The sequence below is a fragment of the Kryptolebias marmoratus genome, linkage group LG20, assembly GCF_001649575.2.
Source record: "Kryptolebias marmoratus isolate JLee-2015 linkage group LG20, ASM164957v2, whole genome shotgun sequence".
Lineage (NCBI taxonomy): Eukaryota > Metazoa > Chordata > Actinopteri > Cyprinodontiformes > Rivulidae > Kryptolebias > Kryptolebias marmoratus.
In genome coordinates this window covers 3,946,926-3,974,097 of record NC_051449.1, presented here as the reverse complement: position 1 = coordinate 3,974,097, position 27,172 = coordinate 3,946,926, and the positions used below count along the sequence as shown (strand labels likewise).

Sequence of the window (27,172 nt, the reverse complement as noted above, 5' to 3'; positions counted from 1 at the left end):
TGATCACTATTGATTTAAAGTTTGTGGGGTCAAAGGTCAAGGTCACAGTTGACCCTGGTGCTCTAACTGTGCAGCAGTGTGATGTAGGAACGTCAAACGGCACAGCTGGACGCCTCATGGGTCAAAGATGGTGCCTGTTGGTTTCAAGGTTCATGGGGTCAAAGGTCGCAGGTGACCCCTTTGTTAAAAGCTTGTCTCTGCTGTTTCGAACTGTTTGTTAATCCCACTGCGGCCTTGGTGGAGGTTTGCGCTCTCTGAGGGCTTCTAGTTTACAACTAAATCTGGCAATCAGTTAGATAAGTTATAGAAAATCACCCGTCAGAGTTCAGAATATCTCGTCTCATTTCATCTGATTTTAGCTCCACTTCTTCACCTTCTCTCGTCCCGCCCGGCATCTCTGACTCCATCGTTCTCCCTCTGTCTCCGTTTACATCCCGGATTATTTTACAGACTCAACATTCGTCTGAAGGGAACTCGTTAATGCTCGGATGTAAACAAACGACTCGTAATTGTTGGCAACAAAACCTGACTCAGACTTTTTGATATTTTCATTATAGATGATGAACATAAACAAAATTCAAATCAAAAACCATGAAAGAAATGGACATTCTGAAAGCGATTAAGTGAATCTGTGAGCTTTAAATCAGGAAAAAGCCTCATTTTAAAATCAAATTTGCTGCTTTAGGCTTTAGAATTTTTTCACTTCTGACAAAATATCTAAAAACACCACAAACATCTTAAATCCACTAAATAATCCTTAAACTCTTCCCGATTTTTACTCCAGTATTACAAATAATCTAAAACGTCCTTTTTGTTTCATTTTCTGTTCAGATTGAGGCCAAAAATCTGAGATGTGGAAACATTTACTGGGTTTTGGCAGCGATAAACACAGACACTTCCTTAATATTTTCAGGCCAGAAATCAAACGAAAGCTGGATTTGTCCTCAAAGGTCATGGTGGACGTTCTCTAAAAGCTCGGAGAACCACATTAAATGGAGCGGACAGTCAGACTTCCCTCCTCGGAGTTTCCAAAGTGTGTCGAGGTCCCGTCTTTTACGAAGAGGCGCTGTTTACACGGCTTTAAAGGAACAGGAAGTGGAACTACACCGCGGCTCGGTGGAACATATGAAGACAATCACAGAGCGGCAATCATCTGTTTTAAATTTCCTCCTCAGACACGACTGCTGTGGTTTGTGGAGCCAAATCTTACACAGAAGGAAAGGTAAGAAGACAACTCTTTGTCCTTTGTTACAAAACTAACGAAGGTAAAATCAGATATTAAATCTGAGGATGTCTCAGGTTAATAATCATGTATAATTTACTCAAACAAACATTATAAATACATTCACTGCTTTAAACGTTTCTGTTTATTTGATCCCATTCATTAGAATGAAATGGGTGTAAATGGGTAAAAATCCCAATTAATGCTCAGAACCAATTACCGGTTCCTCCAAACCTGTTCAGGTAAAAGCAGTCACTACATCAAGACGAAAGAAATCTGATTTTCTGTCATGTTCTCCTAAGAGATTCAAAGAATTTAATGTAACTCTTAAAACAAACATAGTTTTATGTGAAGCTCAGATAAATTCAATATTACTGAATTTAATCCAAACATCTTTATTCCACTGCGTCGTAAATAAATTAAATTTTAATTAGCTTGGAATATATTTAACTGAGCTATTTATTTTATCTGTTTTATCTGACTTTCCTTGTGGAACGATGCCTCAGAAACAGATCAGATTAGACAGATTTAATAAATATGGACAGTTATTTTGCTAACAGACAAAGTTTTAAACAAATATCTTTTGTGATCTGTTAGCAATGAGAACATATGTTGGGGGTGACTCTCAGCTACTACCACACCAGATTTCAGGTCAGTATCTCTAAAACTGACCGAGTTGTAGCCATTTCTGTGTTTTTTTTAAAACGTTGGTTAGCTGTGGCAGCCATCTTGAATCAAGTTGATTCCAACACTTATGCATCAAATAGCTCTTTAGATATCAAAATATCAAAATTTACAGCAAGAATTCTACTTTTTAAGGTTTCTCTATGGATTGGCTTTTATAAAACTTCCCAAATAAACTAAGAAATATAATAAAATAATCAGTTTGGTGAATTGAATGAGGTGGATATTCTGCATAAGGAATGCATATTATTTAAAAAAATTGACATGTTGGTAATTAAATTAACCAGATCTGTTGGCTTCAAGTTTCACACTATTAGATCAGGTTTTCTAATTAGTTCACACAACAAATAAGCAATAACAGAATTAAAACCTGGGTAAACCTTTGTGAACTGGTCCAGATGACCCTCAGCTTTTACTTCCTTCTGTTTTCTCCACAACTGCGTAAAAAGTCTGTTAACCCAAAACTACCCACTTCTGCTGTGGGGGGAAAAAAAGAGCTTCTTTGCTTTTGCTTTCGCCAACACCGACCTTCATAAACGTTCGTGTTGCCTTCCAGTTTTCGCAGCAGGATGTCGGAGCCAACGGAGCCCCTCCTGCCTAAGCAGACCCCAGACGAATCTCCTCCGCCGTATCCCTACGGCAAGCAGCAGCCTCCGGCTTACGGCACGGCTGCGGCGACGTACAGCCAACCCAAAGCCCAGACCTCCACCAGATAACGAGTCGTTCCCCGACGTCAACTCAGAGGCGGCGGCGGAAACGGCTCCCATCATCTTGTCCTCGTCGTTTGAGGACGTGACAGTGAGGAGGGGGTTTATCAGAAAGGTTTGTAAACTAAACAAGGAACAACATGAACAACTGCTTTGGATTTTATGTAAATGTACATAAAATCAAATGTTTGACAAGCCTGTGTGGGTAAAAGAACCAAGTTGGGACGACAGAAACTCAATGTTTGGTTTATTTTTAGAAGCTTTTTTGGCATCTATGCTTAACTGGTGACCTCCTGAACGCTTGTATTTAATAATCCAGCTTCTCGTGCCTCACCTGGTCTTTTCTTTCCTTTCCCAGGTGTTTGCCCTCCTGACTCTCCAGCTGCTGTTCACCTTCTGCGTGGTTTGCGTTTTCACCTTCTCCCCCGTCGTGAAACGGGCGGTGCAGACCAACCTGTGGGCCTACCTCAGCTCCTACATCGTCTTCATTTCCGTGGTCGTCCCTCTGAGCTGCTGCCGGTCCTTCAGCCGCCGCCACCCCTGGAACATCGTGGGTCTGGTGGGTCCACAGAAACACAACATTTACCTGCTGAGGAGCTAATCAGGAGCCGAAGCTGCTCAGTTAGCTGAAAGAAGCTGAAGACTAGCTGCAAGCTAAATGACAACATTACCTAAAAGCTGCAAAACACCAGCTGAACTCGAAAACAGAAGACTAGCTAAACATATTAAAATGCTAGTTACAAGTTCAAAGTTGCAAAAGGCTGGGTAAAAGCTAAAAGTAACAGAACGGTAGCTGAAAGTTTAAGTAGCAAAAGGCAAGCCAAATGTGGCAAAAAATGGCTGAAAGCTAAAAGTAGCAGAAAGGTAACCAAATGCTAACTAAACCTATTAAAAGGATAGCTATAAGCTAAAAGTAGCAAAATGATAGCTGAAAGTAGCCAAAGGTTAGCTAAAAATAGTATAAGATAGCTAAATGTAGCAAAAAATGGCTAAAAGCTAAAAGTAGCAAAATGCTAGGTAGAAGTTAAAATTAGTAAAAAGCTGGGAAAAACCTAAACATTGGAAAAGGCTAACTAAAAGTAGCTGAACAGCAGCTAAAAGCAGCAAAAGCAAAAGGCTTAGCTGAAACTAAAAAGTAACAAAATCATAGCTAGAAGCTAAACACGGGCTAGGTAAAAGTACTAAAACCTAATTAAAACCAGCAAGAGGCCAGCTAAAAGTCTCCAAAGACTAGTTAGAAGCTAAAAGTATCAAAAAGCTGGCTAGAAACTAAAATTGAAGAAAGGTAGCTAATAGCTACATGTTGCAAAACACTCTTCAGAAGCAGCAAAACGCTAGCTAAAAGCTACAAAAAGCAATAAGCTGTCATTATTATAGCACTTTAAAATTTTTGTAGCCAAAAGTAGTAAAATACTAGCTTAATGTAGCAAAATAATAGCTGAAAGCGCTAAGTGGCAAAGGTATAAGTTTAAAGCAGGAACAGGCTAACTGAAAGTAGCAAAAAGCCAGAATTAGCAGAATGGTGGCTAAAAGCTAAAAGTATCATAGGAAGACAAAAATAAAATATGTAAAAAGAACAACGTTTCTGAAGGAACTGAAGAGTTCTCAATGAATTTCTAAAGGAGAACTATTGTAAATAAAGATAATTCTTTTGAAAAGTATAAAAGTTAGAAAAACCAAAAGTTGGGACAACGAGTCGAAGGTTTTGATATTTGAACGGCTAAAGTAGCACAAAGTATGACGTAGTTGAAATGTGAAATGTGTGTTAAAATGTGAAACTGATATTTTTGTGGCTGCAGGCCGTCGTCACCATCAGCTTCTCCTACATGGTGGGGGCCATCGCCTCCTTCCACAACACCAGCGCCGTGTTCATCACCATGGCAGCGACGATGGTCATTTCGCTCACGATCATCGCTTTCTCAGCTCAGGTGAGGGGAACCAGGCAGAGCCGAAGATCTGCATTTCAATGCAAATGTCATCCGTGTTTTCACGTCAGGCCGACCTTTAGTTCTGACGTTACAGCTCGGCTTCCCATTTGATGAAACGAGGGTTATTTTTACAGAGGGCGGCAGATTATTCAGGAGCTGGCAGTGAGGCTCAGGGTCAGTTATTTAACGAGTAAACCGTCAGGTTTTATTGGTTTAATCTACGATGAAAACATAAAACGCCAATCAACTCTCATTTTACTCCCTAAAGCATAAATATTTGTTAGTTTTCTGCTCTTAGACGGCTAAGAACTTTCAAACATTTCCTTAAAATAGAAGTTTAGTTACTCAGAAACAGTCAAATCTAAAAATCTGCTATAGAATAAAAACAAGAGAACGACGAAGAGTCGGCAGGCATAATCTAGGGAACAAAGGGTTTGACTTATCTATGTTACTTGGATGTGAAGCTGGAGAAAAAACAAGGTTTTCACCAAGAAGTCACCTGTGACTTTTGACCCTGTGACCTTGAAATCCATAGGGATCATCCTCGACTCATGAGGTGTCCAGCTGTGCAGTTTGACATTCCTACGTTACACTGTTGCAGAGCTGGAGAATGGACAAGCTTTTCACAAAGGGGTCACCTGTGAGCTTGACCTTTGACCCCGTGACCTTGAAATCCCTAGGGATCATCCCCAACCCATGAGGTGTTCAGCCTTGCAGTTTGACATTTCTAAGTTAAATGGTTAGGAATTTAGAGCTCAGACAAGGAATCGTCAGACAGTGTCGTACCAAAACGGCAAATAAAAAAATGGAACAAGAGCTGATTAAACAACAGAATAAAGTGATTAAAAATTAAATCTGTAAGATGTTTGAGCTGATCTTAGATAAAATCCTGATAAATAGATGACTGTCCTACTGTATGTGTCTCATGTATTAATAATAACATTCATGCCTTTCACGTTGTCTCCAGACTCGTTATGATTTCACATTTTGTTACGGCTTCCTGTTGGTTCTGGCCGTGGACGTCGCCATGTTTGACTTCTTCTGCATCTTCTTCTCCTCCTACCTCGCCGACGTCGCCTACGGATGCCTGGGAGCTCTGTTGTACTCGCTGGTAACAAGAGGAAATCACACATTTACACACTAAACTCAGGTGCAGGCGGTCGCCATCTTTCTCCTGAACTAGAAATAAGCCCTTATATCAAAAACGAAGAACTTACAATTTGTATTTATTTATATTCTCTCAAACTGTCGAAGCTCATCCTGGTTCTGCTGGAGGCTTCTTCCTGTTAAAAGGGAGTCATTCCTTCCCACTGTCGCCTCTGGGGTTCTTCAGGACGTGCAGAATAGGCCGTTAGAGTATGGGGTCAAAGGTCAAGTTAAGATTTGACACAACCTGCTGGTTTCCTTAGACAGCATCCATAATGTGATTGTATAAGATTATCAGTGGACTGTTTACGATTCAGACTTGTTTTTTCTTCTGTATTGCGCCCTGAGACAACTTGTTGTGAACTGGAGCTACAGAAATGAACTGAAATGCTGTTTAGAAACAAATAAATTCTCGTTTCAAAGTAATGTTGCTCAAAGTACTCAAAAATCAAAAGCATGGATCAGTCTTAGTCAAGTAAATACGACGTCGCTTGTTAATATCAAACTATTTAACACCTTAAAAAGGAGGAAAAAGTTCTGAAATAAGAGATAAATTCACATCCACAGATGGAGTTTCCCTAAAAACAGGGTTGCACAAAACAAGACCAGCATGCGGTTGTGAAAATGTTGTGAAATTATTGTTAAATGACGACATCGGCTGTAAGAAAACCCACGTTTTTTCCTCACTTCTTTTCCTGTTCCGTGTTTTTAAATGTTTCGGCTTCTTGGACTCTTGTCATTCGAACCGAGCGAGGGCGCCGATGCTTCGGATGTCTTTGATTTATTGCCGTTCAGGCAGTCCTTGTAATCGCTGTCGCCGCAGCAATGACTTCTTTTTATATGTTCTGCAGCCCCACTTGCATAAAAATATAATTTATGATTCAAAGCACAATTATGGCTCTCTAAGACATTAGATCTAAGTGAAACTTTTACCTGTTGTTGCTTTTTATGGGAGGCAAGATAAACATGAACCAGCCTTTTACATTTCTGTGCTTTTCCTGCTGTAGTCTGTGAAAACGGTGGTTATTTATACATTTTCCTGCAGACGATGGACGCCTCCTAATAACCCGATTTCATTTCCTCACCTCGCCCTACGTGTTTCGTTCCTGATTCAGTTCCTGACGGTCGACTGTCAGCTGATGATGGGGACGATGAGCTACCGCCTGAACCCGGAGGAATACGTCAACGCCGCCCTGACGATCTACCTGGACATCGTCCTCATCTTCCTCTTCCTGCTGGGGAGGAGGTGAAGCCGCCTGCAGGACACATTCGATCCAAACTGGGTCTGAAAACATCCCTAACATGAGCAGAATCCAACCGCTTCGGGTTCTGAATGACAACAAATTTTGTTTTTCTTTAATTCAACGGAGTCTTGACTTTGTTTTATTTTATTAAATACAGATTTTTTTATTGTATTAAGACATTTTCTAACATCTAATGTGTCTAAAGGGAGAGCAGAAGCAACATTCAAGGTGAGATGAATAATAATAAACAGTTTTTATTAACAGGACCTTCGCGGCAGCAGCGCGGACAGAAAGAAGTGCAAAATCTATTTTCACCTGGGCTGCATCCTGTAAAATAAATCGTTTTTTTTCTGTCTACTAAACAAGAAATAATCAGATTTTATTTGACAGGTTCCAACATCACAAAGACATGAGAGGAAATCCAGAAAACCCAGTAAAAAAATTGAGTTATTTGACATCAGATCCTTCAGAAAGCATCCCTTTAACGGCTAAATTACATTTTCACCATAAATAACATGAAAGTCTATGTTTATGATTTAAAGAGGCCGAATGACATAAATCAACCTTTTACCAAATATGGTGAAAAACTGTTATTTTCTGATTGTTTTAAGGCAGATATTTACGCTCAAATTTACAGTAAGACCAAGTTCCAGGGCCACTCAGGGAAAACAAAGAAAAATTGAGGAGGAAGGTTTTAGTTTTGAGATTAAAGTCGAGATAAAAGTGAAAATATTACCAGAAAGAAGCTGCGATGTTGAGGATAAAAGAGGCTGAACTGTGTTATTATATCTTTTTTATTATATTTACTGCTTTAACCACAAAATAACACAAAAGTTTTACGGAGATGTGGTTTCTTTCAGTCCTTCAAAATAAGAGCCTCAAAGTGAGTGTTGACTTTTAAATACTCCTAAAGCTGTCGGTGGTCCGTTTTACTGAAGAACGACACCTGAAGCTGTTTTATCTGCTTGTTTTACCACATTTATTACAAATATTTCTAATTTATTTGACTTTTTAAAATTATTTTTATCTTTCGTTGTGTCTAAACTTTTACATTCTATTTAAATATGACAACTTTATTCGTATTAGTAGTTTAAATTGTTGTTTTTTTATTTTTATTGCTCTGTCTTTGGGTTCAACTTTTGTTTTATTTATATAATGCTGATATAACTACTTAAAAGCGCAGTGGGGTTCACTTCCTCCGGTTTAGTCCTAAAAGACAACTTTTTTCTGGCAGTAATAGTTCGACTTTAATCTCAGAACTGGGAGAAAAATCTTCCCTCTCAGTTTTCTTTTTTTTCCGTTGTCCTATAAATTAAATTGTAGCAATTATTTTATGTTGAAGGCGATAAATGGCGGCTCATTTAAATAAAAACCACAGTTTGATTTTTTCCTGCTACGAAGGCAGCGAACCGATCAATAATTCATGACTTTCTGCAGCTTCGCATCGGTGAGAATAAATATTTCTGTTATCTGCCTGGCGACAGCAGAGGGAGAGGATCCCGGACTTCACCACAGCGAGGAGTAGTTGAACCGGATCCGCAGCAGGTACCTCATCCGAACCTGAGCCGGGTTGTAAACGATGAACTCGTTGTAGAGGAGCGAGTATCCGTTGGTTTTACCCGCCCCCGTTTTCACCGCGGGCCCCATCGGGACCGCCGCGCCGTTCCTGAAAAACAAGAAACAAACAAAGAAATGAGACAGAAAGTCGGATCTGTTTTATTTTAGTGGTTCTAACATGTTTTATAGTTTAAATACTCCTTCTGTTTTAAGCAAAAACAAGACTTCAGATTCATTATCTCTTTTCTTTTTACAGATCGAAATAAAAACTAACTAAAAAAGTCTTAACCTAAAATCGTACGATGAGGATTTTTAGGAATTAATTCTTCTTTTCTTAGCTGATTCATTTGTCATTTATTTATTAAATTTAATTGCTAGATTCTTAGCTTGCATTTGGTGTCATTTAAAAACGAAGGTATTTAAAAACATCGTTAAGCTTGAACTTTTTTTATTTAAACAGACTATTATTAGCTTTTTTAAAAGGTGGCTTCATAAACCACCACAAATAGCTGCAGCAGCCTGTGGAGCCATTTAATTCAAGACAAGCCAAGCCGCCACGAGAACAAGAATCACGCCGTTTTGGCCACGCAACCACGCGACTGACAGCCGACTTCCTGACTTCTCCCGGAGGACGGAAAGGAAAGGCGATGAGAGCGACTCACAGTTGGACGGCGTTCCTGGGGTCGGGTCCGGTCTGACCCAGGCCCTTGGTGCTGTGTTTTCCTGCCGGCAGATTATTGGCCTCGTAGTCGGCATCCAGCAGCTCGTTACAGTCTCCCAGAGCCACCTGCACACACACACACACACACACACACACACACATAAAACACTACTTTATCACATGTGAAGAAGACGTTTGGATCCTGCTGGGTTACAGACAGCTGCAGGTTTTTACGGGTCGGTCCAAACGTCCCAAATGTGTTCTATTCATGCTCTTAAATGTTTTTTAAGAGCATGAATGAAGAGCATAAATTTTTTTAGACCTTCCTTTTGATGGCAAACTTCGGCTGTTTTGTTGACGCCGGCAGCCGAAAGAAGGGTTACCTGCAACCGTGAACTGACCTCACAGAGAAGCAGCAGTCCAACGTGGTTGCTCTGGTTGGCGAAGCAGTAGTTGGCACTTTTGGACGACATGTCAGCAAAGTAGATACCTTTACCAAACTGAAAGAGAGAAAATTGGTGAGACGTAACTTCCATATTTTCACGTCATTTAACCACGAGATTAAAAAGAATGTCCTGGTGCAATTTTTGTTTAATTTATATTGATAATTATTTACTCTACCCCATACTTATTGCTAATATTTATTATTATTATCGATTTACAACTTGTATTGTCTTCTAAGATGTTTTTAAATGTGCTTCAGAAATCAACTTGATTTTTGACTAAGCCTTTTCTGTCACTGCCATCAAATATTCAGCTCACTTGTGTTTTTAAGTCCAATAAGTGCAGATGGACGTCGTACCATATAACCAGTGACAGGGGCCTCAGGTGGGGCCACTCGGAGGCCCTTACTCAGGATGCCGACCCAGTTAGAAAGGCGGGAACCGTGCCACAGCAGAGTCCTGGCACAAACACAGCAATAAATAAACTTGTTGTTTTCCTCCAGGGGAAACAAGTCAACGCGCGGCGTGAACCCGCGGCCGTGTCTCCGCTGACCTGTTGTGTAAGCCTGAAAGGAAGCCGTTGCTCTCCTCGTCCCTGTCCACCGAGAAGACGTCGAGGACGGTCATGGTGTAGTCGCAGTGCGTCGGGGCGTGAGTGGAACGCAAATACTTTTCCACCACCTTTGGACAGAAAGCAGGAAAGAGTTAAAATCAGCCGATGTGACGACAGAGGGTACCGCTCTCCCGAGGCGACTCGACTCAAACGGAGAAGTTTCCGCTGAGGTTTTAACTCCTGCTGTCAAACGTTGACTTATCGGTTCACAAGATGTGTTGGTAATTATACAGAGTCAGGTTGTAACGGTATAACAGGAAAGAGAAACAAATAAAATGTGAAACACTCAAACATCTCAGCTAGCTGAGTGAGACAATGAGGCTTAATATCTGGGATACAGAACAAACTTCTGTGTTGTGTTGAAAGTGTTGATTATTTGACACAACTGCTTGCCATACTCGCACCTCACGCTGCAGCTGAATCAAACAATCAGGCCTTCAAGCTTCTGTGTGTTTTTCTGAACCAACCAGGCTGTTCGCGAAGTGGAATTAAACAAATCGTATCAAATCGCCCGCTTCTGCGACCCCCCGCGGCGGTCGTGCTCGCCGTCGTGCGTACCGAACCGTCAGGGTTCCACGTGAACTGACCTTGTACTCGTGGCTGCTGGAGTCCAGAGGCTGCAGTTTGCACCGGAGGGAGTGGTACTGATTATCTAAAGGATGCTCGTCGCTGTCTGCGTTCGACTGGACCATTTTCACCGCGATCTGGATGTCACTCAGCGCCTTCAGCAAAAGACAGCCGGCATTACTTACGATCCACAACGTCCAACGTTTGACCGACTGAGACGAAAACAGAGGAAGGAAGGAGAGTTTACCTCCAACAGAGCGATTTTTTCCTTCAGCTCCTCTTCTGTGCGGATGACCGGAGGAGTTCTCAATCTGTAAAAACGACAAAAAACGACACGATAAACCCGCGATTCACTCAACTCATTTAACCAACTTCAGGAGCAGTTTCAGCTGCCGTCTAAAGACCAAAACAGATTTTTTCAAATCAGGCATTAAAAGTCACTAAAAAAAGGAGACGGTGAGAAAAAGACTACTGCAGAAAAAGCATGTTTCTAATTTATATAACACTTCTAAAGGATATGTATGATACTACATAAATACGGTATATATTATATTATATTAAATGTAATAACTGAATAAGAAGAGTTACGTGCAAATGGTCAAAAAAGAAAGGTATTTTAACCTTGTCTTCATGAAAGAAACTAAAGTTAACCTCTCTAAACCAGGAGATCCTTCACAAATATTTTGGGACAAAATTTTACAAATAAATCTTTGATTTTATTTATTACTGATGTTCAGCACTTTGTTTCAGCTGTGGCTCGTCTTAAAGCGTTTTATAAATAAAGTTGATGATGAAAATAATAAAAATAAAACTCAACAGAGCCACAAACAGAACACAAGTTGAGTAAAAGTATCAGAAAAAAACAGCAACTGGAGCTGCATTAAAAGTGAAAACAGATTAAAAAGTGAAATGTCTGATGTTGTTCCAGAGTTTAGGAGCCACAGATGAGAAAGATCGATCTCCTCTGAGCTTCATCCTGGTTTTCAGCTGATCAGATGACCTCAGTGCCCGGGAAGAGGAGACCTGACTGAACCCCGACATAAAGTGCCTTCCAGTAACCGAGTCGGGTCGTAATGAAGGCGTTTTCTGAAGGTTGGGTCTGGATAAGACGGGCTTCAGTTCAGCCGTCTGCCTCAACTGGAAACAACTCTTCTTTAAGACAGAGCTGATCTGTTTGTTCTTGTCTTAAATACGTTTCCTCCACATCATCGCTGCACAATCCTCACCCAAAGTCATGAGGGATGCGGGTGTAAAACTGGTTGCAGGCTTCCAGCAGCTCCCGGTTGCCGCCCTTCTTCTTCAGGCAATCCTCGATCTTCTTCAGGGCGACGTAGCCGGCACGGATCTGCTCCGAGGTCAGCTTCCCTGCAGGTAAAACAGAACAAATCAGGACAAATGCCAGCCTGTTTGGGCTGTGATCAGTTTTCGGGGCGGACGCTGACCGAGAGGAGCTTTCTTGGTGTCGAACTTCATCTCCAGCACACACTCCTCCATGGCTTTCAGGTCACAGATGAGCTCAAGGAGAGACTGAACTTTAGCGTCCAGCTTGGACGGCTTCCTTTTGGGCGCAGTGTCTACCGCCGTCTGGTTCTCCTCCTGGGGGAGAGACAACTCGGTGAACAGATGTGGATAATGATGGTCTTCCTGCTCATAGTCTGATCGATCTGATGGGATTTTTCTGAATGGTGCTGAAGGGTCACAGTTGTTTCGGCTGCATTAGTTTGGTCCCATCAGAACCTTAAGAAGTCAGGAAACCGGTCCAGGAAGTCACCTCCTGGTTGAGCTCTTTTAATCGTACCATCCCATTCGTGCTGTAGTCCATGAACACCATGTCGTATTTCCCAGCGACTTTCTCAAAACTGCCCCGGCGTTCCCACTCGTTCTTCGTCTTGTCAAGGAACCTGCAGCAAAAAGTTTCAGAATTTCACTCGAATGTTTGTTTTTTTTCCTTTAATTAAATTTGAGACGTCTGTAAAGGTTTTTTAATCACTTCTTCTTGAAGACATTCTTGGCCTTCAGCAGATCTCCACCGCAGGCGACGAGGCTGTTCTGACCCACTTTGCCCACTTTGTGGAAACAAAAAGATAAACGAGAAGCGACAGAGTTGTTGCTGTTTGGATTTTAGTTTAATATCTGTTAAATTCACAGTTTTTTCTTTAGGCTAATGTCAGTTAGCTGCTCTAAAGGTTAATCAGCGGCAGTGTTTACTTTGTGAAAGGTTCATAAAATTCGTTCAGTGACTCATGATATATTTTGCAAACAAACACACACAGATAGGGGCAAAACATTCTCGTTCCTCCTGACGGCAGCGGGTGATAATAAAAATGAGTCATCGGTAAACTGACCTCGGCCCCATCTCATCCACACGCTGTAAACTTTGGAGCCGTCATCTTCCAGCAGCTGGATCAGGTAATATTTGTTGTTGTTGAATTGAAGGTTTGTCTGCAAAATAAGAAAAAAAACAAAACAAAAGTAAATTAAAATGTTTAAATACTTTGGGTCGACTGAGGTGGAGAAGAGAGTCCAGGCTAGAGGGAGTGATCTGTGACAAAAGGGTGGCAGCAAAGGTTAAAGGTCAAAGGAAATGTTTACAAGACAGTGGTGAGAGCAGCCATGTTGGACGGTTTGGAGACAGAACAGGAAGTTCTGAAGATGTTGAGGTTGTCCTTTGGAGGGACGAGGACGGACAGGATTAGGAATGAGGTCCTCAGAGGTCCAGCTCAGGTTTAAGGACTGGGAGATAAAGTTAGACAGGACAGACTGAGACGGTTTGGACATGAGCAGAGGAGGGACAGAAGGATGTTAGAGACAAAGAGGACATATATGGATGCAGTTAGATAGGACATGGAGGACAGAGGACACAGAAGACAGAGTTAGATGCAGGAGGACTCGCTGTGGAGACCCCTGAAAAGAGAACAGCTGGAAGGAATAAAACGATTTACTGTCTTATAAATTAAAAACAAAGCGTCATAAAGATGACATCAGATGGTTTTTATTTCCATTATTTATCAGATTAGATCCACAGAACGATCAGATCTCAAGTCTGGACTAAAGGAGGGCGAGTTTATTACATTTTTATCTTTAAATACGACACAGATTATTGACTAAATGTTAAATATTTTACCTGGTTCAGCATCACATCGTAAATGTCAGTTCCTTCACTGTAAACGTGAGCCTGAAAGAGAAGAACGGAGAAGAAAAAAAAGATTTATACAGCAAATCGTTTGTAATTTTAGCTCTAAATATTTAAATCTGTCCGTTTGTCAACGTCTGTTAATAATAAATGTTGAAGGCAGGAAAGAAAAATACATCAAGGTGGTTACAAATAATCTTTGCTGCGTTTTATTTACCAGATTATTTGAATCTGAACAAATTCATAAATGTCAAAAGCAAAAACTTTGGTTCGGAGCAGATTTCAGAGCCTTCTAACAGGCGGGAAACCACAATCTGGACTCTTATTTCTCATATAGGCAGATAAATAAAATAAAATTAAAAAAAAATTACCTTTCCGAGTTTAGCTTTGCATTCAGGGTCCACTGGAGCTTTGCCCTTCATCACCACCGTCTTCACGACCTCTGATCAACAAACAGAGGTCAGAAAATGGGACAAAAAAAGTGAAAAATCAAAACCAGCATCTGTTCTTCTGAAGACTATAAAAGTTTTAATCCCCACTCTTTGGATTTTTAAGTGATCTTCATGAAATGTTTGTTTCTTTATAAAATAAATGAGAAAGACTTTATATATAAGGTTAAAGTTAAAAGAGTCTCGGTCGTATTTTCACATTTAAAACTCTTGTCTGTGATGTTAGCACGAATAAAAAAACAACATTTCTTCAGCTTACCTTCTCTTTTCACGCCCTCCTTGGGCATCTCTTTGCTCTTCGTCTCAGTCCTGCTTTGTCCTCGTTTCTTCTTAGCCGCCGGCTGCTCTTCGGCCTCCTCCTCCTCCTCCTCCTCCTCCTCCTCTTTAACTTCAGCAGGTTTTCCTTCATCGGTCGATTTGTCTCCAGCTTCACTTAAAGTTTCTCAACACAAGGAAGGAACAAAGAAACTAAAACAACTTTCTTACAACAGACTAATCAATCCTTCCAGGGTCACGGTTGACACTAAAACGGAGTTTCTGATCACATTTTCTTTTTTTATTTACGAAGAACCAATCTGCCACATTTTTCCTTTTTAAGGAACATTTCGGAAAGTAATCATTAGACGAACTTTTAAAGCCAACCTGATTCAAGATGTCTGCCACATCCAACGAACCTTAAACATCATTACAAAAACAGCTATAACTCAGCTGATTTTACACATACTGAGCTAAAGTTTAGCGTGGTAATAGCTGAACATTACCCAAAACATACCCTCAGCACTACATGTTGTGGACCGAAATTAAAACTGTTGTCATCGACCTTGTCTGTCTGTTAGCAAAACATCTAATTTACTGCTGGACAAACGTTAATGAAACTTTCAATAAGCAATTACTGGGTGTACATCTACGACTCGTTAACTTTTAGAGTCAACCAAATTAAAAATGGCCACCGAAGCCAATTAATGTGACTGACTCGGTCGATTTTACAGATAAATCTGGAGGGGCAGAAAAACACGATGAACTCCTTTCAGCAAACACTGGATCTTTAATGAGGTTTGTTTTCATTTTAATGTTTTCCTTTAAAATAAAACTGGTTCAGTTATTTGTTTGGTAATAAAAGTATAAGTACTGAGTATATTTCTGCGGTACTGTAACTGGTTTGATATTCTAGTTTCAAATAGATTTATTACAGACACGACACGCACCGGTTTTTACTGTCAGAGAGCGAATCTTCCTCTTGAACTTCGTCATGGGATTAATCTGGACCATCTTCTTCAGGTCGACTTCGTAGGTCGTCCCCGAGGCGAGAGCCAGCGAGACCGACGTCCTCCCAGACGAGACGGTCGAGTCCAGCAAGGCGCAGGTTGACGGCGGGTACGATTCCCACTGCCCTTCATCGCCTCTCCACTGCCACACTGTTCACAGAGGGAGAGGAGGAGGTCGTAAACCAATACTGCATTTAAGATTCAAAATAGTCCATCCTTCCACGGTCAACTCACTTCCTGTTTGGTTAATGTTGTTAATCTAATGTACAACTAACTTTATGGGTTTGATAAAGTCAGATTTATTGCTCTATTTTATAAAAAATAAAGTTTATGAAAAGGCTGATAACGCTACAGGACTTTGTTTGAAGTGGCACATATTGCAAAGCCAACATATTGTTTATAACAATATGTTTTTCTAAATTATCTTATTTGACAATTTGAATCACTTTTATTCAAGTGAGCATCCTAAGAATAGCTTAATATCTCTTATTTTTCCATCTCAATTCTTTTCTTTCAGAAATATTAAATTTAACAAATGTATAATTGCAGATTTGAGTGAGAAAACGCTAATAATATAACTATAAAATGCTATTGCAGGACTATTGTTTTCCAAAATGCTTTTAAATATTGAATTTTAACATCAACTTATCAAGAAATTGTATAAAATATCTCATGCTGAAGGGTTTTGAAGGGTACAGGAATAAATAAAACCCTAAAAATAAATTAGTTTGATTGTAGCTGAGCCTCCTTTGTAGCATTTTTGTTTTCGTAGTCCTTAGTCCAGACATGTTTAAATAGCCGAAATGGCTAATTTTCAAGCTAAACAAACACCAACCTGTTTTGGACTCAACTTCTTCGTTATCTAAGGTTTTCTGACTGGTATTTCTCGAACCTCTGGTTCGCCTCATGGTGGTTTGTGAGAATATATTTAGCTAGCAACAATAATAATATTAATAATAAAGAAAGTGCCGAGTGACAACAAAAAAGAAACGCGCGGCGGGAAACTTTTTTTTCTGCAGCTGTTTCCTGGACAGTCTGCCAAAGATCGTTTAATAGGAGGATAACTCACTCCAATGTTGGCTGCCGCGAATGGGTTGTTAAGTCCGTTATTATGACAGCAATCAAAGTCCATAACAACTGACTTTTATGTTTGTGTGTGTTTTCCTATTAACGGTCATGTAAGCTTTAAAATACAATAAACTCAACCAGTTTTATGCCTACTTTGTAAGCTGAACACAGCTAATGTTGAACAGTACGTGAAACAAAGGCAGAGTGAGCACTCATCTCATTGATTTTCATGATGTCGGAACAAAGGTTTGTGGCTGAATGGTTCCGCTTTGGTCGATGGTCGGCATTATTTTGCTGATGCTCAATAAGTTGTCGATGTGGGTAACCGAAGCGTGGATGAAAGATGATATTTTACGGCATTTGAGCTCCGTTTAGACACCGAGAACATGGCGACACGGAGCTATGGAGCCCGTGTTCTCTGTCTGAGGGCGGCTGCGGTGAAAATAACGTTCAGGGTGGGTTCTGTTAGCAGGTGTCATTGAACGCATCATCTTTACATTCAGCGGAGGTCAGATATTAGTTGAATGAAAGAATCTAAAACTAATTCATAATTTTAGTCCATTGTAATAATATTCTAAAAATATCTCTCTATTGTAAACCTAAATTCATTGTTATGTCCCGAACAAACGAATTTCTTCATGTGGTAAAAGTAATTTGTGCTAATCCTTAGTAAATAAAAAATAGACGAACCTACAAAGAGAAGAATGACCATCAAGGGTTCTGTTAAATCAGTATAAGGAATAAAATCAGAGCATAACACAACTTTCTTTCTGTCAAAGTAAAACCACAGAAATTATTGTTTTTCTTGTCTCATACCACTAGCTGATATTTCTAAAGGACAAAAGTAAAAATGATAAAAGTCAATACAAGCACAGAAACATCTTTTAAAACAGTGATGTGCTTATTGGGGTAACAGGAGTTTCACAGGCAGAAGAAAGACAAAACAGATAATAAATCAGTATAAATACTTCATAATATGGACTTATCAGTGGAGGACATCAGAAATGTAATTATTTTAGGACTGGACTGTAGATTTTAGCGTATCTTTTAAATTGTCTTGATTTATTGTGTGAAACGTTGGTCGTTTGAACTTTTTCCTCCAGAGTGTGAGCACCTCTGCCGACACTCAACCAAAAGCAGATTTCCTGAAAGGAGAACCACATAGGAAACACCCGGGTCTGTCCAACCTGAAGACCCTGCGACTGCCGGAGGAGCTCCAGGTGGCTGCAAATTCGATTATTCAGAGTAAGCTCAGTTCTTATCGCCGTAACTCGTTTTGATCCTGAAGTTAGCTGGGCTGCTTTTTTCCACACTTCTCTCTTTTTTTTTAAATTTCTAGGTGCTCGTGTACCTCAGCTTGCAGAACTCAGTCAAAAACTCACAAACTTCCTGTGGAGTCGGAAGCGGCCGGTCGAGGATGGGGCACTGAGGCAGAAAGCTCGGAGCCTGGAGAAAGCGCTCTGGGAGAACGCCATGCAGAAAGCAGAAGGTGGGGGACAGAGAGATGATAAACAGATGTCTGGTTTCTGTTGCAGCAGATGGAGACAGATATGTGCTTCTTGTTGCAGATATTGATGAGCAAGCGCTGGAGGACTCCATCAAGAGAAAGGTTCTGACAGAGCTCAAAAGAACAACATATCACTGGACTCCTCTAAGGTAATAAAAGATTTATCTAAAGTACATGTTACTCAGTTTGGACTGATTTATATCAGTTCTGATAAATAGCAAACATTTTACACATTCGTAGAATTTTATGGACTCAAAAATCTTATTTAGATTATTTTATTAAACTAGAAAAAGTACATTTTCTGCAAACATGCAGCGTGAACGCTGAAGCTGAAACTTAATGTTGATGTCAATTTTATTTATAAAACACATTTAAAACAGCTGAGGTTGACCAAAAACAGTCAAACCAGACAATAATACAATAAAATAAAAATAAAGAAAAGTAGCAAAAGGTTAGTTGAAAGATAAAAGTAGCACCGATACCAAAAACACTGAGGTTAGCTAAAAGCCAGAAGTAGCTAAAACTTAAAGTAGAAAAAAAGATAAAAATAACAAAAAGCTTGTTGAAAGCTAAAAGTAGCATAAAAAAGACTAAAACAAAGAAAGTTTGCTGAAGCAGATTTCAGAGAACTATGTTTTTGAAGGAATCCTATGTATTTCTGTGTGGAAAAATAATTAAAAAACAAACATCCGAAGTCACCTGTCTCCAAAATGAGCTGATTGTTCTGATACATGATTGCCCAAAATAGCCCAAAGTTTGCTGTGTTTTCACAGTAAAGTGTAAATCTGACCTCTTTGTGTCTCAGGTTCGATGACGAGCTGGCCGTGGTCTACATGGCCGCTCGGCTCGCTGGAGGCTACGCAGCCGTGAAGAGAGCTCTGCATGAGGTAACGAAGAGACGGACGGCACATTCTGGCTCTTTTAATCTTCGCTAAATGAAAATTTTACTCTCTTTTCTCTCTGGTCGTTCAGATAAAGAAGGCCGATCCGTCGTTTGCTCCCCAGTTCCTCCTGGATTTCGGTTCTGGACTGGGAACAGTCGCCTGGTTGGTGTTCACATCAAACCTCTGCTGTTTGTCTAGATTAATTTAAAACGGCCCGTTGAGCGGACTTTCCTCTCCTCCAGGGCGTCACACTCGTGCTGGGGCGACTCTTTGAAGGAGATCATTTGCGTGGACAGCTCCGCGCCGATGAACATCTTGGCAGAACGACTTCTCAGAGGTGCTCCGCTGATTGGTCAATGTGCCGCGCTAACAAGAAAATTCATACTCTTAAGAAGAAATTCAGCGTTTGTGTGTTTTGTTTCACACAGGGGATGATGAATTAGCTCAACCTCACATCAAACAAGTCTATTTTAGGCAGTTTCTGCCCGTTTCTCCTAAGGTAGGAACCCTAATTTTATTGTTTTTTGTGGAACAATAAAACATCTGAATCTGGATTCCCTTTACTCAAACATAATAGTGTCTTTATGTCATTTCTTTTTTCTGTCAAATTTAAGAAAATGTGTTTTGTGAACACATTTTCAACACTTGAAGCACAAGCAGATCAGTTCATAAACGCTATGATCATTTAGCTTCCCCAAACTGTCCAATCAGAACGCAGCAAACGTCATTAATTAGGCCTGAAAGAGGAAGTAGCTAAAACAGAGAGTGTACCATCCTTTAGGGTTCTTTGTTTTCAGTGGTTTTATTTTTGAAGTATTATTTTTAATCAAAGTTGTATTAGACATCAGAAGTCTAAGACTGAAAAAGTGATTAAAGCTAAAATTTAACAATATTTTGTGTGTTTTACGGATCCCTTCAGGTGCAGTTTGATTTGGTGACGGCGGCGTTCACCCTGTCGGAGCTTCCCAACGCGAAGGAGCGAGAGGAAGCGATGATGACTCTGTGGAGGAAGACCAGCTCCTATCTGGTCACTTAAATCTCTTATTAAACTATTCATCATCTGAACGCTGTGCTCAGGTTAAAGGTGGTTTTTGTATTTTATGTTTTAGGTTCTGGTGGAAAATGGAACCATGGAGGGCCATCAGATGCTTATGGAGGCCAGAGACACTTTACTGCAGGTATTCGGGTGCAGGTTTCAGTATCGCTTCGTAATGTTTAAAAGATTTAACAGCTTTTATTTCTTAACAGAAACAAGAAAAGGTTCTTCACGACCCCAGACCAGCAGCCGTGTTCGCTCCGGTAGGTTAAAAAAACAAAACACTTTGAAAGCAGCCGCATGTTCTTTTAGCTCTTCTGTGATTTTTATTTATTTTTTTATTTTTAATTTTCTAGTGTCCTCATGAATTGATGTGTCCCAAACTGGCCCGGCAGCCGGTCACACCCTGCAACTTCCAGCAACGCTACCATCCTCTTCCTCTGCCGGGGGTAAGAAGCAGCTCCTCGCCTGCAGGTTTACCTCCTTCGGCTGACTGCGCGCCGTTTTAGCTGTTTGTGAATGAAAACATTCAGCTCCTTCAGGAGACAGCTGCTGTGACTTTTCAAAACATTTAACTTTGTTTACAAATATTTTCATCAAAAATTTACACTGAGATCTCTTTGATTTCTTTAAAAAAAATTATTTTTGAATATTTTTTCCATTTTTGTCTTCTTATGTTACTTTTAGCTTTTAGCTAGGCATTTACTACTTTTACTTCTTTACTACGTGGTTTAAGCTATCGTGCTACGTTTAGCTTTTAGTCAGGCTTTTGCTAATTTTAGCTAGTTTTTTTTTATTTTAGCTAACTATTGCTGCTTTTAAGTACCTTTTAGGTACCTTCTGCTACTTTTACCAAGCTGTTTGCTACTTTTAGTTTTTAGCTACGATTTTGCTACTTATGGCTTTAAGCAAGCTTGTTACTATTTTTAGTTTTAGCTAACTTTTTGCTGCTTTTAGACAGTATTTTGCTACTTTTAGCTTTTAGCTACCTACTGCTGCTTTTAACTAGCTGTTTGGTACTTTTAGTGTTTAGCTTCACTTTCTGCCATTTTTAGCTTATATATAGACTTTTAATACTTTTTGCTACTTTTAGGTAGCATTTGCTATGTTTAGCTTTAGCTAGCGCTAACATCTCAATTTCAGCTTCTTCAGCTGATTCCAGCAGTCTTTCGGCTTGCAGCATTTTTGCAGAAAATGTCATTTTTCTGGTTACTGTTTATGCTTTTATTTTGAAGTGGTTTGTTTAACTTTTATCTTTTGTTTCCCTTTTCTTTGATTAGTTGATTAGTTTAGAATTAACCGACTAAAAATATGCAGAAAAAAAAACATTTTTGTCAAACTGTCTGAACCTTTGTCCCAAAGAGCTTCAGTGAATGAATGAATGAATGAATGGATGAATGAATGAATGAATCCCCTTCTGCTTTTTTCTTCAAGCGTAACGAGTGTCAGACGGAGAAGTTCAGCTACCTGATCTTGCGGCGAGCGGAGCGGGTGAAGGCAGAATCCGAGCCGGAGGGTCTGAGCTGGGCTCGGCTGGTGGCGCCGGTTCTGCGCCGAACCCGACACGTCCACTGCCACGTGTGCTGCTCCGACGGACAGCTGCAGCACCAGGTGGTGACGGCGCGAAAACACAGCAGGTAACAGGCGTCCTGCAGCAGAACCACTTCCTGTTTGTTGGGTTTTGTGTTCTGGACGGCTTCAGTTTCATCCTGGAGACTAAAACACAGAATATTTCCTCCAAATGAAGCTTAAACTTCTTTAAATTGTTTTGACAACAACTGAATTCTACAAAACATGTTTATTTTTCTGAGTCGAGACGCAAAATAAATCCTGATGGCTGCAGACAGAGAAGTCTAATTAATAAACATTACTGAACACCACATTTAACTGTTCTCCCAACTCAAATATTTATTAAAAATTGAAATTACAGCCTTCATATATTTTAAGTTGCCACAAACAACCCATAAATATTCAAGGGATGTGTGAGAAACTGTCTTTTATAAGATAAACTTGTAAAAGAAGTTTCTAAATAAAGAATAATTTTTTGTTTGTGTTTGATTTTGGAAAATGCAGATTTTTGCAGATACAGTTCTACATCTTTTGCAAATTTCACAAAAAACTGAACTTAGTCAAACGTTAAACTTATTATAATCTCTTTGTCCCTGATCACAGATAAAATGTACATTTTATTTTTCTTTAACCGTGTTTCCTCAGAGATATGTATCGCTGCGCTCGGAACAGCGACTGGGGAGATAAGCTGCCGATCATCCAGAAAGTAGAAGAGGACGTCCAAAATGACTTGGAGTGATGACTCGCCTGCAAACAAACAATCTTTGGACTCCAGAGCAGACAGAGATTACGTCATCACTTCCTGTCTGCAGCTGTTAAAACAACCGATGTCACAGTTTTTATTACGTACCACCTTTAATAAACCTGTCATCATTTTTTATAACCATAATAGTTTTCATGTTTTTTATTTTTATGTCTGCTGACTTTATTTATTTTAGCCGTTCATGTATCAAAATGTTCAGCTGTTGTGGGTTTTGTTTTGTGTAACTTTTATACAGAATGTTTAACTTTATTCCCCATAAAAATACATTAAGATCTCCTCAGATCCTTTAAAACATTATTTTCTTTAAAATCTTATACAACAGACTACTTTTAGCTAGCCTTTGGCTACTCTTAGCTTTTAGCTATCTTTTAAAACTGTTAGCTTTTGCTACTTTTTGCTTTTAGCTATATTGCTACTATTAGCTTTAGGTAGCCTTTTAATTCTTTTAGGTTTTAGTTAGCTTTTTGATGCTTTTAGTAAGCCTTAACTAACTTAGCTTTTAGCTATCCTTTTGCTATGTTTAGCTTGTGTTTTGCTACTTTTACCTTTTGTTCTCCTTGTTTTAGTTTCAGCAGTCATTCAGCTCAGCTTTCACTCTTGATTTTTGCAGAAAACTGTTGGTGTAAATAACCAGATTATAATTTTTTTTGTCAGCATCACTCGAGCCGTTTCCTTTTACGATCCACCAACAGTTTATTGTTTTATTTTCATTCTGTACGAAGTCCTCCACAGTCAAAGCATCAGTTTCTCAACACGCTGGTGTAGATTCTCAGTCATCCAGGGCTTGGTAATAAAAGAAGGCTTAAAAACAAAAACAACTGGACTTCTGTTCTGTAGCTGAAGACGTTTCGCTTCTCATCCGAGAAACTTTCTCAATTCGCCTTCAGCTACAGAATAGAAGTCCAGTTGTTTTTGTTTTTAAGCCTTCTTTTTTTTGTTTATCAACACATTACAGAAAGGAGGAATGGAGTTTTTATTCAGGTGTTTTTAATTATTGCAAAATATAAACAAAAATCGTAGGATATTTATTCAAATTGCTGCTTTTAAACCCAACCTCTCATTTGATTTTACGTGTAAAGAAAAAAAACTTGGGACTCAAATCAGAATTATGTGCATATTTGAGCCAGTTTGGATCTCTTTATGATTCTGTAATACAGTAAAAAAGAACAGAAAACTATAAATTCAACTTTCTACAATCTGTTTGAGGGCTGAGGTCAGATCTGGGTACTTGTACTGATATCCAGACTCTAAAGTCCGCTTCGGTATGACCATCTGGCCTTGAGTGAGGACCACGGCCCTCTCAGAACCCAACAGGGCGTTCAAAACGAAGCCGGGGACAGGAAGGACCGTGGGCCTCCTCAGGATCTGACCCAGCTCCTTGGTGAACTCGTAGTTGGTGTTGAGCGCAGGCGCGACCCCGTTGTACACCTGTGGCGAGGGGCAGGGAGCGCCGGCCGGGGGCTCCAGAGCGCGAGCGATTATTCCTGCCAGGTCCGAGACGTGGATCCACGGGAACGGCTGAGTTCCAGAGCCCAGCGTCCCCCCGAAACCGAGCCAGAAGGGCAGCATCATCTGCTTCATGGCCCCACCGTCACGACCCAACACCACCCCTGGTGGAGGGAAGCAGAAATACAGGAGATGATTTATTAAAACTGCTTTAGAGGGCGAAACTGTACATAAACAGAATTTATTTTTCTGTCTACATGTAAATAAATGATCATTTACATCATAACAGTAAACTGTTTTTTAAAATTTACCTTTTTTCCGTAAGTAAGAACTAAATTCTCTTCAGAAAAGGAAGGTAGACTTTCTAAAACAGTGTTTTAAGTTTAGATTATATTAGCATTCTTTGTCATAAAATGGCAGAAACTACCCTTGTCTTTATTTCTTTTTGACAAAATCTGGATAAAAAGACGCATAATAAGCTTAGTAGAAAGATGAAAATGTGCCTAATATCGCATATAAAGGTTTAACTCGTTTAGTAAAGTGAATATTTTATTTTAAGAGCGTTTTGAGTGTCTGAAGCAACTCAAAAAATCAACAAATTTGGCATTTTGTCAAAAAGTCCATCAAATACGCAAAACAAGGTAGAAGAAAACCAAACTCCTCCTTTTTATCTCCTACAGATTTTAACTTCACATAATTTAAAGGTAATTTAAAAGGACCGGGGAGACAGTTTTCCACATAAATCAGCCTCTTCAATGAAACACAGGCGTGTGCAGCTTCGCTCATACCAGGCCGAATGATGATCTGTTTGGTGGTTTTAGCCACATTCTCAGGAAGACGCGCCGCAGCCTCCCACTCTTTAACAAGCTGTGAGAGGAAGTCATACGGTGTCCACTCGCTGTCCTCCGTGTACTCAGCTGTCAGGCTGGGTTTGTAGCAGGCTGTGGGTCAACAAGAAAACCAGAAAACAGACAGAATTATGACTCACAGATGAAAATAAAAGGAGTTACCGGCCGAGCGCGGGCTTACCTACACCCGACAGCAGCACCCAGGAGTGAGGAGGACTGGAGGACGCTGCGATGGCTTGAGACAGAGCTTTCGTTGTGTCAATGCGACTGGAGAACATATCCTGTTTATAGCTTTCATTCCACCTTAAAGAAGCAACAGAAAAAGCACCTTCTTTTAGTTTATTACAGTTTATTTAAGGCACTCATTGCAAAGCCATGAAGTTCTTAAAATAAGAAACAAAATCTGCTTTTTTTTTTAATATCATTGGTTCAAATGAGACAAATAAGATCTGAGTCATATATTTTATAGCTCTGTTCACGAGGAGTCATAAACATACCAACAAACAGTACAATTAACTTTACAACAAAACTAAAATGTATCCCATATTGTCTGTTAGGGTTATTCCTAGCTCCGCCCCTAAATGTTCATTTTGTGAGAAAAGTTAGCGTGAATATAGCAACTATTTGTATTTTATTAATATCTGGGGAGTCTGCTATAAACGTTCACCTGGTTGCAGCCACAAGAAATGTTAATATCCACTTTACAGCACTGATATGAACCTTGTAATCATTTGTTACTCACCATCGAAGGGGGTTTATGACATTCTCTCCACTCAAGTTGACAGCACTGTCACACGGCGGTAGGCCGCGGGACTCTAATTCACCCTGCAGATGCAAAAAGACAGGAAGAAAAATCCAAGACTTTAGAAAGACTGGACTGACAGAAAAGAAAAACGAACAGCAACACAAAGAACTGTAAATTTCACCATCTCGCCACACAGTTTAGTCACAGATTTAGCTGCTGAAATGAACCTCAGACCTCACCCATGTTATTCTTCCTGGACCAGGTTGGCGAGATATTACCGTGACCTCGTGGCCTTTGTCTCTGAGGAGATGTGTCAGCTCCCGGCCAACAAAACCAGACCCACCTCCTAAGTGGAAGACAAAAAAACCATGCAAACCATAACCAGGACTTGCTCTTAACTGAAATAATGTAACTAGTAATAATAAAATGTAATAAACTCAACTGTCAAGATAGTCATAGCAACAACTTTCAAACACGTACGTCCTGTAATTCAATTTAATTTTTGCTGAGAATACAAAGAGGCTATTGATTACACAGTCAGATGTGTATATCTACTGTTATTTAACCTACCGCGCATGCGCAGCATACATGCTTACAAAACAACTCCGCATAGTTGAGCGAATTTCGCTTGTATTTCCGTAAAAACTAAACACTAACTAGTGTTCCTGATATATCCCCAAAGCTGACAGGACGAGCATCAGATGCACATATCAGTTAAATCTAAACAATATGTAGCTTAATTTGCGGCTGCAGTTTAACAGCTAGCTAGCTGTTAGTGTTAGCAATAACACTGACCTTTCTGAACAACTTTAATATATATATAAAAAAAAACTAAAGCGATGTAAATAAATCACAAAAGAACATACCTATTAAAACTCGCATGGTCACAAACTATCAGTAAACGCTGACTTTAAGTCCCTGAAGGTGTTTTTCTCGTTTGTCACTCCCACTTTTGCTAACGAGTTAGTTCTACCCTTTTGACCCAATAGGGGTTCCGTAGCCAAGCTAAGGCATTACGTAATTTTGTAGTATATCATTGGTTTGGATGTAGTTTTTAGTAGAAACGCCTGCCACCTACTAGTTTCATGTTTGTTTTCGTCAATGAAAGGGTTCTATTTCGCCATTTTTGCTCCAATGCTGCCACCTGCAGGGTATATTCGTTACAATCAGTTTCTACTACCCTAAAATAATACTTCAACGTTCATATTGGCTTCAGATGCTTGGATGTTTAACTTTTCAGTGTCTTAATAACTAAAACAGAATAGTAACTTATAGTATTAACAAAAGTATTTTTCATATTTTCCGGATATCATTCCCTTTTATTTCCATAATTCTTCCCTACTGGCTGTGCATTTGTGTCCACTTTTCTCCAAAGAAATCTTTTAACCTCTCCAAGGGTAATCAGCTTCTTAATGTGTCTGATCTATAGCTGTGTTTGTAAAATAACCCGGAAAAAATGTAATTATTATGAGGGAACGCAATGATAAATATTTTCAACATACCCCTACGGGGCTCCATACAAATATAGGCCATGAAAACCATTATTAACTTACCTTTAACTATTTAGAGAAAAGTTTTAATCGATTATTATTTATGTAAAACTTTAAATATGACAGTATAAATGTTGGTTTAATACAAAATCCTTAAAATGACCTTATTTTTTATAGTTTGTTTCTATGACACCGTG

The 27,172-nt window shown here is 39.7% G+C and overlaps 4 protein-coding genes across 4 annotated transcripts; 2 read left to right on the top strand and 2 right to left on the bottom strand.

Annotated features, from left to right (window-relative positions):
- Nucleotides 1-1,095: 1,095 nt before the first annotated feature.
- si:ch211-284o19.8 (protein lifeguard 1) lies at nt 1,096-8,185 on the top strand. Its single transcript, XM_037982096.1, is given in 7 exon segments — nt 1,096-1,222; nt 2,463-2,616; nt 2,618-2,728; nt 2,972-3,172; nt 4,413-4,541; nt 5,509-5,652; nt 6,803-8,185. Coding segments are annotated over 6 exon segments (861 nt in total). The 5' UTR covers nt 1,096-1,222; nt 2,463-2,475; the 3' UTR covers nt 6,938-8,185.
- On the bottom strand, nt 7,643-16,650 carry parp2 (poly (ADP-ribose) polymerase 2). The gene is made up of 17 exons (XM_017410820.3): nt 16,455-16,650; nt 15,560-15,769; nt 14,614-14,796; nt 14,277-14,347; nt 13,897-13,947; nt 13,118-13,214; nt 12,763-12,838; nt 12,571-12,673; nt 12,215-12,368; nt 11,999-12,137; nt 11,020-11,083; nt 10,793-10,927; nt 10,146-10,273; nt 9,952-10,051; nt 9,551-9,649; nt 9,151-9,275; nt 7,643-8,597 (listed from the first exon to the last, which is right to left on the bottom strand). The coding sequence occupies exons 1-17, from the start codon at nt 16,525-16,527 to the stop codon at nt 8,438-8,440; spliced, it is 1,968 nt and encodes a 655-aa protein (XP_017266309.1). The 5' UTR covers nt 16,528-16,650; the 3' UTR covers nt 7,643-8,437.
- A 299-nt stretch (nt 16,651-16,949) lies between these two features.
- mettl17 (methyltransferase like 17) lies at nt 16,950-22,572 on the top strand. Its single transcript, XM_017410876.3, has 14 exons — nt 16,950-17,142; nt 17,791-17,932; nt 18,027-18,176; nt 18,256-18,343; nt 19,000-19,081; nt 19,167-19,240; nt 19,321-19,415; nt 19,507-19,577; nt 19,998-20,105; nt 20,188-20,256; nt 20,327-20,377; nt 20,471-20,563; nt 21,549-21,751; nt 22,329-22,572. The coding sequence occupies exons 1-14, from the start codon at nt 17,074-17,076 to the stop codon at nt 22,420-22,422; spliced, it is 1,389 nt and encodes a 462-aa protein (XP_017266365.1). The 5' UTR covers nt 16,950-17,073; the 3' UTR covers nt 22,423-22,572.
- Nucleotides 22,573-23,411: 839 nt separating this feature from the next.
- On the bottom strand, nt 23,412-26,752 carry sdr39u1 (short chain dehydrogenase/reductase family 39U, member 1). The gene is made up of 6 exons (XM_017410877.3): nt 26,352-26,752; nt 25,725-25,831; nt 25,483-25,565; nt 24,922-25,043; nt 24,681-24,833; nt 23,412-24,056 (listed from the first exon to the last, which is right to left on the bottom strand). Exons 1-6 carry the CDS (start codon nt 26,365-26,367, stop codon nt 23,629-23,631), a joined length of 909 nt encoding a protein of 302 aa, XP_017266366.1. The 5' UTR covers nt 26,368-26,752; the 3' UTR covers nt 23,412-23,628.
- Nucleotides 26,753-27,172: the final 420 nt, after the last annotated feature.